Below are 16,014 nucleotides of genomic sequence, written 5' to 3'. Positions count from 1 at the left end.
AAAAATATATTTTTTATACACATAAATATCAAGATGAAATTCATACTCACATGTATAAGAAACTGAAATTCACTTCACTTAAATCAATACACTTTTTTTTAATTCATTTTTTAATTCAATTGTGTATGTTTTCGTTTTAAAAATAATAAGAATACAAATTCGCTCTCTTACGGTCTTACTTTATACTTGTTAATTTTAACTATTAATAAAATGTCTACACTGCATGAGACAGTCCAATTCAGGTAAGAAATGATCGATACCTAATAATGAAGATAAATAGTATACGATCATGACCAATATCTGTTACTTCTAACTTTCTAATATCCCAATAATGAAGATAAGTAGTATACGATTATGACCAAGAAAGATAAATGTTTAGGAAATTAGAGGAGTGAAGAGTCAAACTTCCAAGGCAGGGTCTTGCATGTGTCTATATATATCCCATTGTAGCTACGAAGACTTGCACAACATCTTCAGCTTTTCCCTCGTTGAAATGAAAATGGGTTCTTCTTTGTGGACTTTGTGTCTAATTTTGGCTTCACTAGCCTCTTCTGCATTCTGTGCCTTTCCACGGAGGCCAGTGGATGTTCCATTCGGCAGAAACTACGTTCCCACTTGGGCTTTTGATCACATCAAATACTTCAATGGAGGTTCTGAGATTCAACTTCATCTTGACAAGTACACTGGTACGTAATATATTACCTCTTCTCCACATCACACCACATACATGTAGAATACAACAAACAAGTTTATGAAAACATCCCTTATTATATATTTAGTTGTTAACTTGGGTATGTTAATTTTTCATGTTTCATACAATTTTCATTAGGTACTGGCTTCCAGTCCAAAGGGTCATACTTGTTTGGTCACTTCAGCATGAACATAAAGATGGTTCCTGGCGATTCAGCTGGCACAGTCACTGCTTTTTATGTATGCACAATTTCTTTCTATTTTAATACATTGCATACTCTAAATATAATTTTTTTAAATAATTATTACAAAAGTGATCAATTTTATCACAGGCGACAATTCATAATTAGACAATAGTATAAAAACTTTATACTATTAATAATATTCTAATTAAATTATATATACTAGTTTTCAAATTTTTGCTTCAACCTTGTTTATTTGCTATGATTGGAATCCTATAGTTATCTTCTCAAAATGCGGAGCACGATGAGATAGATTTTGAGTTCTTGGGGAACAGAACAGGACAACCTTACATTTTGCAAACAAATGTGTTCACCGGAGGCAAGGGTGACAGAGAGCAAAGAATCTTTCTCTGGTTTGATCCCACAAAAGCATACCACAGATACTCTGTGCTGTGGAACATGTATCAAATTGTGTAAGTAGTCCCCTCAAAACCCCACATCTTGTCAATGAGTACTATACTATGCTTAATAACATAATAAACTAACAAAAGTGATAGAGTTGATAAGGGTTGTACTCAAATTCCACAAGAACGTGAGTTGAAATCTCATTGTCAATTTTAAGAATCTTATTATTAAATAATTTATAAGTATCTTTGTAAAGGTTGGTTGAGCTTAAAGTCCTGTTTTGATCCTGATGAATATTGAGGTTCACCTTATCTAAATTTTATTATTGTTATCAACCAAAAAAATAACATCATAATAAATCAAATTGTGGTTTGCACACAGGTTCCTAGTGGATAACATCCCAATAAGGGTGTTCAAAAACCTAAAGGGCTTGGGAGTGAAGTTCCCCTTTGACCAACCCATGAAGGTGTACAACAGCTTGTGGAATGCTGATGACTGGGCCACAAGGGGTGGTTTGGAGAAAACAGATTGGTCCAAAGCACCCTTCATAGCAGAATACAAAGGGTTCCACGTTGATGGGTGTGAAGCTTCAGTGAATGCAAAGTTCTGTGCTACACAAGGCAAGAGGTGGTGGGATCAAGCACAGTATCATGATCTTGATGCTTCTCAATGGAGATGGCTCAGGTGGGTGCGCAGGAAATACACCATCTACAACTACTGCACTGACAGAAGCCGCTACCCTCAGCTTCCACCTGAATGTAGAAGAAACCGTGACATTTAAATTCACATGTAGTACTATGTTTATGGTTGCTACCATAAGTTTCTTATTGTATTATTGATTCATCATTTACCATATACTTTATTCCTACCATTATTTATTATCATTGTATTGTTTGAGCTGTGTAATTGAGGAGTGAGGTTTGAATACAGAGCAGAGCCTCTATAATAAAATTATATATGTTGTGTAATTCTACTTTACTCATTCTTAATCTTAGCCTTGGCACCACCAATCCAATATTGAATTCTTAAAATTATACTCAGTGCATGTTCTATTCCTTAATGGTAACAACAACAGCTAGTTGCTGCATCTATTTCCGATCTCGAGGTCCATTAATTAATTCCTCGTTATTTTAATTTGCTCCTTTTAGTATAAAGTGAATATCCATTTAGATTAATAAAAACGCTGGGTTTACTTCAATTGATTCATGAAAGAAAGAATCAAAATGGATAAATTAAAATGACAAAACCGGTGCAATTAAAGAGAAACTGTTACTCTTGACTTAGAGAGAGAGGAGATTTTGGAGATATAACAATATTCTAATAAAACTTATTTGTCAATGTGAAATAAAATGTCCAGAGATTTTATGATAGATGTGTAACTTGTAGACAAGTTAAACCTAAAGTTCATCTTAATATTTTTTTAATCAGCAAATATTAATGATTAATTATTAGTTGTTTATTAACAGGAAAATTGAATTCATGTTCTTTTTCTCTTTTCATTTTTCTTTTATTATCCAACCAATCTTATAATTAGTCCCCTAATGATTTATATAACCCTCTCTTAAAACATAGTGAATCTTGGATCATTATATGAACTTTGTTTTAGGTTTACTAATATCCAAACGAGGGAGAGATTCAATATTTATGTTTATGGGTGAACTTTTTATGATGATCTATTTCATTCCATACTAATAAGAGAAAATAAACGTTATGTATGAGTGTAAAACGTTTTACATAATCATCCAATCACAATTTATCATGTATGATAAGTTTGTTGACTTTTAAAATAATTATCTTAAAGTAATTTAAATGATAATTTATGATTGAATGACGATATAAAACTGTTTTACACTTTTGCATGAACATTAAACTTTAATAATAATACTTCCGATATTGTATACTTGTATATTAGGTTTTCAAAAAAATTGAGACACTAAATGATATACTCAGGACTCTTTTATTTTTTTTATAGAGATACAAGTATTTAAACTACTTTTTGAAAAAGTATAGGCTAGATTAGGAATTAGTTATTATTTTCGATTACTTGTCATCCTTAAAAGAGATGGTCAATTGTGAATAGGATTTTCTACACTTTTTTGTAGATAATAATGTGAAAGAACATTAAAATTTAGAGGAATTTTTTTGTCACATATTAAATTTATAATTAGTATGTTTGCTCTTCCACTTAGTTCTCACTATTTGATTTTTTTATTATTATCTTAATCTTTTAACTCCACTATATTTAACATCAGTTAAATGGGTTAATTTAAATGTCAGGATTGAAATATATCAAAATTTAAGTTTTTTAAATGCTTCTAGATCATCATCATTGTGCATATTACAATCATGGTGAATATATATGTTAGGAGTCAACTTACTTAATTTCTAGTCCTATATTATAATCCTATTATCTCTCTTTTACTTTTCCTATTATGATTGTTGTTTATATTTATTTGGCTCTAAATAAATTAAAGGAAGAACTTCAACATATTGAATTTCTAAAGTAAAGTGGGAATACGGAATACATGATGAGTGTTTGTGCTAACATAGTAAATTATTAGAATAGTGAAAATTTCTCTCAAAACAAGAAAATTAAAACACAAACACAAGTTGTTAACATCAATTTGTATAAATTGTATGGATATATAGTAAATAGAGATATGAAGAAACTAAGTAATCACAAGAAAAAACATACAAAAAAATGTTGACTTTAAATATAGCACATATGATGCTAATTACAAACTATCTTAAACACAGTAAGGTAGAATTAAGCAAGAAGAGGAAGCACTTTTTTTTCCAAGGTAAAATAATGAAAGCTCAAATAATGAAGGTACTAAAGAACCTACATGTGTTCAATTTTAAGAAGAAAAAAAAAATGTAAATGTAAATCTAAAGCAATAGCGAATAAAAGAAACTTACAATGAGTATTTAGACATTAATAATTGACACTATGATATGCAATGAGTATTAAGACATTCATAATTAACTTACAAAGAATAATTGGCTCTTCCATGTAAACCATTATCCCCTATGGTTAAAAAAAAAACTGATCATTTATTTCTGTACCAAAAACCTCATCATTCATTTTTGTCTCTAAATCTTATCTCAATATTTTTCCCATTAAAAATTATGTTAAATATAATAAAAAAAATTATAATTGGAGTAAATAATCATCAAGTGTCGGGAAACAATTATTCGAAGTGATCTAAAAAATAGCCTAAAATGCATGCGAAAATGTATTATTATTGTAAATAAATAACAATTCTCTAATATGAAAATGATTGATGATTAGGCAGATTAGCTAGCAGTCAATTAAAATAAACGCGTAATAGTGTCTCAATATTAGTTGTTTCCAACACTAAATCCTAACTAAAGCAAAATGCAGGATTCTCTGTCCTCCCCCAACTCTCTCATCCTGATATAACCCCTCTCTCACCCTGATATAAAAAACAAATCTTAAATATATTGTTAATCATTATACTATAAAATTGATTTTTTTTTTTCAAATGATGCACCATGTATTTACATAAATTTAAATTATATTTAAAAGGATACAGAGTAGAGAGGGAAAGAGAGAGGAACAAGGGTTTTAGGGCAGGGTCTAGTGCTTATAAATACCCTGCATTAGCCACTAGATTTCACAAACTGAGGCACACAGAAAAAATGGGTTCTTCTTCTTCTATGTGGACGGTGTGTGTGATTTTGGCATCACTGGCCTCTGCAGCACTCTGTGCCAACCCACGCAGGCCAGTGGATGTACAATTTGGCCGAAACTACGTGCCCACATGGGCCTTTGATCACATCAAATATTTCAATGGTGGTTCTGACATTCAGCTTCATCTTGACAAGTACACTGGTGCGTATAACTTCTTCATTCCTATGTAGATGGCTTTAGAAATTTCATGAGTGATATGAGTATATGACCAAAATAGTGAAGACTAACTCTCACGAGTCGAGTTATGTTCAAACTTAAATTCTATCATTCTGTTTGGATACAGGCTAGAAATACTTTTGAGAGTTTTTTTAACTGGAAATATAAAACTTTTCCTGGTAGAAAAACTCTCAAAAGCACTTACTTAAAGTTTTGTATCCAGACAAAGTTCAAGACGACATTATTTTGGTCATGTCACTAGTAAACACGAGATTTTGATCTTGTAACAAAGTTAAGGTTAACTATCCCTTTATTGCTCATGTTCTATACAACTTTGTACAGGTACTGGCTTCCAGTCCAAAGGGTCTTACTTGTTTGGTCACTTCAGCATGTACATAAAGATGGTTCCTGGAGATTCTGCTGGCACAGTCACTGCTTTCTATGTATGCACAAAATGAAAAAAAAAAAAGTTTCTATTTTTATTTGCTTCAGTCATTGTGTAGTATGTGAACGTGACCTTTGTTTTGTTATGGTTGGAACTGTGCAGTTATCTTCCCAAAACGCGGAGCATGATGAGATAGACTTTGAGTTCTTGGGGAACAGAACAGGACAACCTTACATTCTGCAAACAAATGTGTTCACCGGAGGCAAGGGTGATAGAGAGCAAAGAATCTATCTCTGGTTTGATCCCACGAAAGAATACCACAGATACTCCATTCTCTGGAACTTGTATCAGATTGTGTAAGCACACTTCACTCAAACTCTTTCATACCCTTTTTTCATTTTTCACCCTTTCTTGGAAATCCCAGTCTTATACTTAAAAATAATGTATATAAATGGAGAACAAACACATTCTAAAATGAGTTAGTGTTGTAGTTAAATTCAACCTAAATCTAAACTTTAAAATGGAATCAGAACCTATAACAGTTGTTTGCAGGACATTCCGGCTTGCAAATTTTAAACTTTATGTTGAAACTTGGAAATGCTCACTCCTCCTCCATCTGCCAATGATGGGACCAAAATAACAAAGTGAAATTTTTTAAGATTAGACTTTAAAATCTAAGTAAAAACTTGCAGATATATGATTAACATTGATGGTTGGAAAGGAAAGGTTCAAATCTTTACTACTGATATTTTTACTAAAACTAGAAGAATAATATTTATTGGTTAAAAGGAAATAAAAAAAAGAACTTGTGAGATGTTTAAGGAGAAAGATTTGATGTTGGGGATGTGCAGGTTCTTTGTGGACGAGGTGCCAATCAGGGTGTTCAAGAACAGCAAGGACTTGGGAGTGAAATTCCCATTCGACCAGCCAATGAAGATCTACAACAGTTTGTGGAACGCTGATGACTGGGCAACGAGGGGTGGTTTGGAGAAAACGGATTGGTCGAAAGCACCCTTCATAGCAGCGTACAAGGGGTTTCACATCGACGGGTGCGAGGCTTCGGTGAACGCCAAGTTCTGCGACACGCAGGGCAAGAGGTGGTGGGACCAGCCTGAGTTCCGTGACCTTGACGCCGCCCAGTGGCGTAGGCTCAGATGGGTGCGCCAGAAATACACCATCTACAACTACTGCACTGACACTAAACGCTATCCTCATATCTCTCCTCCTGAGTGCAAAAGAGACCGTGACATTTAAATTTCGAGTGAATAGATATTTTAGTCCGTGATATTTAAATTTCTCATTCACTTTATTATTGTTGCTTCTCTTTTCATTTTTATCACCCTGCCACACATTCACATTTCCACTTCCTATGTACAATTTTATATAATTATATCCTATCATGTCAGTTTCTCCTTGAATTATTAATTATTTAATATGACCAAAATAATTATTCATCATCATGTTTATCCTTTCAAGCCGAGCCACATGCTACTATTGTTCTGTTGCTTTTGTTCTATAGGTTGAAGAGCCAGTTGTATTTTGCGAGATATCTATGTTCTTTCTGTATTTTGGGGGGAATCATAGATCTGCCATATGATGATCCTCTGGTCCCGGAAATGACAAAGTAGAAAGTGGTGGTGATTGAATTGAATATTGTTGCGGAAAAGACACTGGACCCGAAACGTGGCCCCACTGGGCACTCCCCATGTGAACGGGCATAAAAGATCAGTTTTTGCAGTAAATAATTTTTTAACTATAGAGTTTTTAAGTTGGCTCAATTCTCCTCTCTCTATGACAGTTCAAATCTTAAATGAATCTATATAGTATGTTGAAGAATTAGTCTCTAACTTTTAGATGAAATATATCTTGGACACATAATAAAAAAATGATTTTAATTTAAAATTATTTTTTTCTTCTGTATTGTTAGTAAAAATTTATTAACTCTCTCTACAACTAATTTGTGTTGAAAACTCATGTGCCAAGTTTAGAAGGAGGAATAATGCTTGTTTGATTCATGCTAAAGTTTTTTTATATTTAAATTATTTTTTATTTTATATAAATCATGTATTTTTATTTTTTTTTATCAAGTGGATTGAACCTCCAACCATACAAACTAGTGATCTTACTTTGAGTTAAATAGAATTATTATGATTGATAAAAGATTCTTTTAATTATTTAACAGTTATATAAGAAGTATTTAAACTCAAAATCACTAAAGAATAATACTACTTTCATAAGAATCATGTCAAAAGTTATATTTATCAATATTAGTTATTGGCAATGCATAAAATGTTGATATTTTGAAAGATTATTTCTGAATAATTTATGTTTGTTTCTTTCTAAGGAAATGAGTCGAGATTCTGCATAATGCTAAAATTAAAAAATGCTTCATTTTCAATTCTTTAACTGTTTAACAGGGATACCGATTAATACTAGTTTTGACTAAATTCAAAGGCTGTCTAGAAGAGCATCGTTATTCGATGTTTAACGTGGTTTCCTTGCACTTTGGCACGTGGGCATATATATTTTAAGGTGCATAATGACTTTTTTATTCCTTAAGATGTGCATAATGACTGAAGCATTAGCTAGGACAAAAAAATATTAAATTGTTATTGTAGCTTTGGAAACTTCAATTATTTTAATATGGGAAATATTATCCACGAAGATGGTGGGTGTAGTTGTAACTGGTAAATGTTATCCGTTATCGAATTACAATTTTATTTCAAAAAAAAAAGTGCAATTGCAATTTTGGTAAACAGTGTGACTCTAACGAGTTGGACTCTTCTTCAGTGACTCTTCTACCGATAATTTCCAGTATTGAATAGATTTTTTTTCCAACTTAACTCGTTTCAACTTTGACTGATAGATCAGAATAGCAATGTTAGCTGGTGACAATGTAAAATGATGATACAGTGCCTATGATGTCTGACATTGCTTGAAGCCCAGACGAACGGTTTAATGAAGAGATAAAAAGAAAGTGTAATTATAGTGTGTATGATTTATTGTTGGAAAAACTCCAAATAAAGGTTGAATAAAAAATTAAGAATTTTTATATTTCATAAAATATACATGAAAATGTGTATTTATTTGAGTTTTATAAAGGAAAAAAATAATTAGATTTTTTTTTTTACTATGAATTAGAACTTTTAACAAAACCAATCATTAATAAAATTAATAGATATTTTATTATGATATATGGTAATCCAAAAAATAACATCAAATAATCAAGGTTCTTTTCTTTTTTTATCCTTACCTGAAGCGTGTAAACATGAAAGTTATGTTTTGCAAATAAAACAAACCACCACGTGATTGCAGAGTTTTGTTGTTAATTTGGAAGTTTGAATATTGGTGGACATCCATTGCTGTGGACTATGGAGGACTTGTCTGCCACCTTACACCTATTTGATGGTCAAAAATCAAACGTGGTGGACCATCGTTTACCTACACAATCTAGGCGCCCATGACTTTTTTTGACGTTTCATAAAAAGTTGTTAGTAAACAACGTAAAAAAAGGAACAATGTTATGCAGCATGGGTTCAATTTACAATTATTGTGCAATCTGATTCTAATGTCAAATTATTTCACTTTGTCGGTGCGTTTGGATGTTAAGAGGAAAATTTGTTTTACTTTTGTGGAAGATTGTTTAATGGTTTGAAAATTCAAATTAAGAAGTTCGATCTACAGTCTGTTTATACATTTTTTTTTTATCTGTAATCTGTTTAAAATTTGAATATATAGAATATCAATTCTCCTTCTTTTCTTTTATTTTTTGTGATGAAAATATACATCAAACAAAATGGAGTTCTGCATTTTATCTCTAACGTAGTTCTGTACTCCTCCAAGGTGGCTGTAATGCAGGGTTTGCGAGAGGGGAAATTGGTCAATTTGGGTTGGGTCTATGTCATCTTCGGACTTAGATTACGTAAAAGATTAAGGGAGAAAATTGTGTGGCTAATTAGTTACAAGGCTTCTTGCTTCCAATGGGCTTAGGGCCTTATCTCTTGGATTTATCTCCTGTTGAATGTAGCTATGTTTCTTGCGATATAGTTTACCAAATAAAAAGGAAACTAGTATTGATTTAGTTTACACAATTTGTTAATTAATTCCTACATACGATTAGTATTTAATTACATTTTATGCACGGTGATAAAATAGCAGACATAATTAAATTGGCCAAACAGTGATAAGCTAGCCAACAACAAGTCTAACTGTCAAAGGGGCTAGCTAGGAAACTCAGCTTCCACTAAAGTGAGGACAAGAACACGTTAGTTCTTGATGAGGTGTAAACAAAGTGCAGTGTATCAGTTTTGGACAATCCAATTGTGACAAGAAAACTATGACCTCAGATTCAATGTTGTTATTACCCAGATATTTTACAAGAAGAGAGATAGAAAAATGTAGAAATAAGATGAGCAATGTAATGAAAAAAAAAATTAAAAAATGTTGTAAAAAATTATTGTAAGCACAATGTTCTTGTTTTTTTTTATCTTACTATTATAAAATGATTTTTATTTATAATTTAATGGAAAAGTTTTTTACAATAATTTTTATTTTAAAAATTAAACCAAAATATGTTATTTCTTAATCCAAGTAACTTTCTTTGTCACATGATGTATGTATAATAGGAAAGAAAATAGTTTATGCGAACAAGGATCACATATGTACTTTTTTTTAGGGTGACCATATATGTACTTCTCTCATCGGTTATTCTTATTTTAGTATTGAAACTTATCTAAAATGACAGAAAAAACTGAAATTTTAATTAACAATTAATATCAGTCTTAACAAATAAAGTATATATACATTATAAAATGAAAAACAATGATAAAAAATGGCCCGAAGAAAATATTAATTTTTTTAAGAGAAAGAAAATATTAGTTAATGCTTCCAACGTTCTATTTTTATAAATATCTTAAAATTAAACACATCGTGTAATATTAGTAGTCAGACATTGAGTAAAATAAATTATTTGATGTGCTACTTAAGTCTTGAGATTTTTCTACCTAATGAATGAACTAGTCTTTTGGGTTGAATTCTCCTCTCGTACTTAAGTCCTAACAATTTGTGTTTTCATTGAGAGTTAGGTCACAGAAAGAATTATCAATAGGATAAACTAAGGTGCAAATCGAATATCGATAGATGAGTGAAGTCGTCCATGAAAAAAAGACTATTATTGGTCAATGTTGATAGAGTGAAAGTTGACCCTCAAAGGGGGTAACAATGTTAAGAGTCCTACATTGAGTAGAATAAACTACTTGATATGGTATTTAGGCCTTAAGCCTTAGGCTCTTCCACCTAATGAACCAATCTTTTGGGTTGAGCTATCCTCTTGTGTGTTGGATCAGGCCGAGAATCTAGAAGGGAGGTTGAATAGATTCTTTCAAAATCTTTACTAAATCATTCTTAATACCGATTAAAAACAATCTTTCAAATCAATCAAAGTTTTCTCAAAAGATCTTTAGAAAATAAAAACTTTTATGATGGCCCTTTGAAATTGATTCCACTCCTAAGATGATTGCAAAACACATAGTTATAGAGAATAAGAGAATCACACAAGAGTTTATACTAGTTCAATCCAATCCGGACCTACATCCAGTTTGTTCCAAGTCTTCTTAAAACATCCACTATGTAGAGAACACTGGTACAAGCACTATGCTCATATAATTCTCTAATAGAAACAATCTTTCTCTTGAACCCTACAAGAAAAGATCTAGAAATAAAACCTATCAATTCTTCAACATCCCTAGTAATTCTAACCAAGAACAACACTTTAAAAAGATTAAAAAATAAGGATTGAATACACCCTAAAATGTGTAACCCTTTGATCTTCAATATTTCTTCACAAGTTGATCAATACATGATTGAAAAATGAGTGATTCTTTGATCAACTTCAATCTTCAAACTATTGCAGTCTTATTCTTCTTTAAGACTGTGTTGAAATGTTTTTCACAAATTCCAAACTAATCAAAAGTCTCTTTAAAAAAGAAAACACATAGGAATATTTATAAGTTTTAATAGTTAAAACAGATCTAATTGATTATAGAAACAAGTAATCGATTAATTTGTCAAAATCCCCTTTGTTTTGCAATTTCGAAAACTAGTCAATCGATTATCAAAAAGGGTAATCAATTAATTTATTTCAATATGAGAATATCATTTCCTTCTATGCTGACTGGATAATCGATTATCATGTCTGATAATCGATTATAGATTTAGACATAGAGATTCTCTTTGTTTCTAGGAGCTGAGTAATCAATTATCCTAAACTGCAAAACCTTCTTTCTTCTGAAACCGGCTTGAACAATTGATTACCAAGTGAGACAATCGATTAATTCAATGTTGCTAACCAAATTTCAAGTAGAAGTGAATTTTTAAGAAACTTAGAGACAAAAAATTATTCATCTATTTCATAACTGATCAAACTCAAGGCATGAAAAAGATTAAAAAAAAGAAAAGAAACTAAAACACACAAATGTCTATACTAAAAACAATCAATACAAATGTCTCACCTATCAAAATGGGTTAGACATTGTAAACTTATCAAACCAAAAACTAAACTAGGAGTTTCATACTCTTCAAGCTTTGTTCTAACATTGTGCTTAAGTCCTAACGCTACCTCTTATAAATCAACTCCTAAAGTTTACTTTTTCTATCCAACGCCAATGTTTTGTGAGGTTGTCATTCTATTGAACGTGTATTTGAAATGTGAGATTTTGGTGAAAGTGTGAAACAAATACTCAAGCTTGTGGATCAAAGTATTATTCAGTTATTTCAACTTGATCAATGATTTTGAATTTGAATCCTAAATATTATTTGCAGACCATAATGATTAATTGTCTCTCATGGATGATACCTATAATCTAAACAAATAAAATAAACAACCATGAAAGATCATGTTTAACTATTTTTATAAGAAATAGACAAAGTAGTTCATTAAAGTCTAAATCCAATTCACATTTTTTTAAAACACACGTAGGGTTGTTACTTTCTGCACTTTCAAGTTGTTTTATGCATCCTTTTTCGGCTTCTAGAATGACTAATCCAAAATATAAAATTATGTTCATGCACCTCGTTTTTGGCTTTTGGAATGACTAATAAAAAGGTAAAAAATCATTTTGGAAAAGGTATAGGAAGCAACAATCCAAATGTAGTATTAAATTTCTCATTTCTAATTTTATAATGGTTGTTGCTTCCTATACTTCCATTATTATTTCCTACACTTTTCCATTGCATCATGAAAAGTCCATTTTCCGTGTAGGAGTAATGGAAATGCAAGAAGTTTTACCCTTTTATAATTATATAAAATAACTAAAAGACTAGTCCAACCCATCATGAGCTAGCCAATTTAGCAAAATAAAAAGATGGGCTAATCCTGAACCAAAATATTTTCGAGTTTAGATTTTTAAGGCTCAACACTAAAACTTCCTACGCATCCAATTATTGCTTCGTGCACCCAATTACATTTTGAAAAACTCAATCCAACATGTAAATTATATTCTGGATTGGTTTTTCTAGAATACAATAAAACGCAACAAGCAATAATTGGAGGTACATGAAGCAACAACCTCAACTCAAAAAATGCATCAAGTCAATTGGACATTTGGACCAATCCATCTTACCAAACTCATTTTCACACCCCTAATTACATTTTCCCAAGCCTTTTTAGCATAAGATCACATGAATCTAACAACAGCTAGCTACTTACTACTACTTGCATAGTTGCATGTAGCATGTCTTGAAACATGATATCCTCCCTCCCCTTTATTTTGGCAATTGCTTATTGCCCCCTTTTTTGTCTTCTTGATTGGTCAATCTAAAATGTAAAAGTACATTCTGGATTAGTTAAGCGTTTTATATTCTGGATTTATCAATATGGAAGATAAAAAAAATGAAAAAATAAACATTCCAGAAAGGTGCAGAAGGCAATTTTTGGGGTGCATGAAGCACTTGCCTTATTTTTTTAAAGAAACTTGGTTATTTTTTGAATGACAAAGACAAAATTAACTGTTTAGAACCCAGTCGGGTCTGAAACTAAAAATTAGCTTAATAAAAAGAATGAAAAAATAACATGATGATAAAAAAATGAAATATTATAACATTCTACTATTTTTTTTCTCAAAAAATTCCAAATGCCATGACTAGTTTAGGCCTGAGGTCTCTCTCAAACCATTTAAGCCCAATATCTATATGAAAATTTATTGGTGTGACTGGCGCCAATGTGTGGGCCTTTTAACCAATAAATCTTCAGGAATAAAGCAATGTTTTAACTTTATAAAACAAACGATAAACTATATATTTCATCCTCATAAATATCAAAATATTTGAAGTCTATGTAAAAATTTTAATATATTTTTTTCTTATAAAATTAAAATATATTACTTTTAATCACAACATAGTTTTGGATGACTTTTTACACCAGTTATACATATAACCGTTATAAATGTGATATTTTTTATATTGATTGTGGATATAATTGATGTAAAATGTGATATTTTTTTTAATATAATTGATGTAAAAAGTCATCTGGGTAGGTTCGAATATTTAACCCAAAAATCAATGTATTTTAATTTTGTGAAAATAAAAAATATATTGAATTTTTTTGAAGAATTTTAAATATTTTTATATTTATGAGGATGAAAAATATATTTTAGCTAAAAATAAATTTAATCGTTAGGGTGAACTAGTTAAATGTAACTAACTTATATTTTTAGTTTAAATATCATTTATATTAAAACTGTTTAAATATAATTAATTGGGGCAGGCTAACTATGACTCAATTTTTATAAATTTAATCATTATTAAGTTTGATTATTAAAACATAACGCTAAAAGATAAAATACAGTTTTCCTTTTAAGTTTGGAGTCACTTTTTTTTTAACAATATAAAATAAACTTTTGAAACTCAGTTTGTTACGTAAAAGATCAATTACAACACTAAGGTATTATTATTAAAAATAACTTAATTTTTATCTTAATTAATTTAGTCATCGTGTTTCAAGGATTTTGTTATGATTAAACTTTTGATAACTACAACAGTCGTCATTCTATATGATTTTTTTTAATAACAGGAATACAAAAAGAAAGTTTTAATGGAGAAGAAAATCTCTGTGCCGTCCTTCTAAAGGCCTTCAAAATGCTGTCTCTAAAAAATTATATAGAAACTATTAATTATTTATCTATTAGGGGCACATTTTTTTTAAAGTTAAATAAAATAATTTAAATCTTTAAAAGTAATTAAGATGTGTATTCAAATTAATCTCAATTAAATTTTTTATATTAAAACATATAACTGTAGAAAGTAATTAATTATGTGTATTTTCTAAAGAGACGCTCAAGTTCTTATATATATAAAGAAGAGACACTCAAGTATTGATAAATTTTTGTTTTTCTCTCTTATTCGTTTGATAGAATTAGACTAACGTCGAAGGATTAGTCATTTATATTCAGTTAGATGTATCTTATACTTAAAAAAAAAAAATACTAATTTCGTCTTTGAAAATGTAATGGGATGTGAATTTAGTTATTCAAAAAGTATTTTTTTTAAATAATGTCTCCGAAAGTTCTTATACTGTTATTATTTTAGTTCTTAATTTTAATTATTTATTGTCATTTTAGTTATTAATATTTTTTTTCTCTACCCAAGAGATATTTGATACTTCTTAGATAATATCTAACTAATTTTCTTCTCATTGGATCGATACATTTTGGGATAAAATGATCAAAAGTATATTAATAATATTATTATTATTTAAGTCATACAATTTTTTTAATTTTGGATTAGAATGAGAGATGATTTACACTTTCAGAAATCTATTTAGAATTTTATTATTTTTGGGAACTAAATTGATAATGCCTCACTTTTAGGGTCATTTATCCTTTGATTTTAATTGATATATACTTTTTAATGTAAATTTTTTTATAGATTGTTAATCAGTTAAAAAATAGGTTTTGTATGATTTTAGAGTAGTTAACAAACTTAACAATAACATACTAGTTTGGAATTGAATGGTAGGAAACATTTTATACATATTATATTTTCTTATTAATTTTTAACATAATGACCTTTTAAGAAAACTAAACCTTAGACCAAAAGTTAATTTAGATCAATCTCGTAGTAGATTTATCTAAGCTCTATTATATTTATCTATACCACGAGGCAATTATACACTGGTCGTATCCAAGCTCTGTTATATTTTTCTATACCATTTCTCCATTTTCCATTTTTAATTAATTTCATTTTTTGCCTAAAGCAAACCGCAACCCCAAAAATATAGTAACTTACAGTAGTATAATTTACGTTAAACCAAATAGCCTTTGGTAAGTTTCAGAAAAAAATTAATTAATGAAGGTAAAGTTGGCTATTTATTTTATTATAAAAAATAAAGAGTTTAGAAGTAGTGTAAAAAAAATAGTGCAAGAAATATATGTTTGCATATTTAGGTAGTATTTAGTCAGAATAAAAATTAAGAATATTCAAATAAT

The 16,014-nt window shown here is 29.9% G+C and overlaps 2 protein-coding genes across 2 annotated transcripts; both read left to right on the top strand.

Moving 5' to 3' along the window:
- Positions 1-462: 462 nt before the first annotated feature.
- LOC100779122 (xyloglucan endotransglucosylase/hydrolase protein B-like) lies at positions 463-2,280 on the top strand. The gene is made up of 4 exons (NM_001253317.3): positions 463-686; positions 830-930; positions 1,152-1,345; positions 1,659-2,280. The coding sequence occupies exons 1-4, from the start codon at positions 494-496 to the stop codon at positions 2,056-2,058; spliced, it is 888 nt and encodes a 295-aa protein (NP_001240246.1). The 5' UTR covers positions 463-493; the 3' UTR covers positions 2,059-2,280.
- Positions 2,281-4,910: 2,630 nt separating this feature from the next.
- Positions 4,911-7,005, top strand: XTH1 (endo-xyloglucan transferase). Its single transcript, NM_001255726.3, has 4 exons — positions 4,911-5,133; positions 5,491-5,591; positions 5,696-5,889; positions 6,385-7,005. The coding sequence occupies exons 1-4, from the start codon at positions 4,941-4,943 to the stop codon at positions 6,785-6,787; spliced, it is 891 nt and encodes a 296-aa protein (NP_001242655.2). The 5' UTR covers positions 4,911-4,940; the 3' UTR covers positions 6,788-7,005.
- Positions 7,006-16,014: the final 9,009 nt, after the last annotated feature.

Source organism: Glycine max, chromosome 16 (assembly GCF_000004515.6).
Source record: "Glycine max cultivar Williams 82 chromosome 16, Glycine_max_v4.0, whole genome shotgun sequence".
NCBI classification, from domain to species: Eukaryota; Viridiplantae; Streptophyta; class Magnoliopsida; order Fabales; family Fabaceae; genus Glycine; species Glycine max.
Note: the sequence above shows the minus strand (reverse complement) of the source record. Positions and strands in the feature narration are given on the sequence as shown.

Excerpts from the sequence above, each read along its gene's own strand:
- LOC100779122 (NM_001253317.3), top strand. The coding sequence starts at position 494 with ATGAAAATGGGTTCTTCTTTGTGGACTTTGTGTCTAATTTTGGCTTCA. Across the intron at positions 931-1,151 it reads GCACAGTCACTGCTTTTTAT|TTATCTTCTCAAAATGCGGA; the intron begins GTATGCACAATT and ends GGAATCCTATAG. Across the intron at positions 1,346-1,658 it reads TGGAACATGTATCAAATTGT|GTTCCTAGTGGATAACATCC; the intron begins GTAAGTAGTCCC and ends GTTTGCACACAG.
- XTH1 (NM_001255726.3), top strand. The coding sequence starts at position 4,941 with ATGGGTTCTTCTTCTTCTATGTGGACGGTGTGTGTGATTTTGGCATCA. Across the intron at positions 5,592-5,695 it reads GCACAGTCACTGCTTTCTAT|TTATCTTCCCAAAACGCGGA; the intron begins GTATGCACAAAA and ends GGAACTGTGCAG. Across the intron at positions 5,890-6,384 it reads TGGAACTTGTATCAGATTGT|GTTCTTTGTGGACGAGGTGC; the intron begins GTAAGCACACTT and ends GGGGATGTGCAG.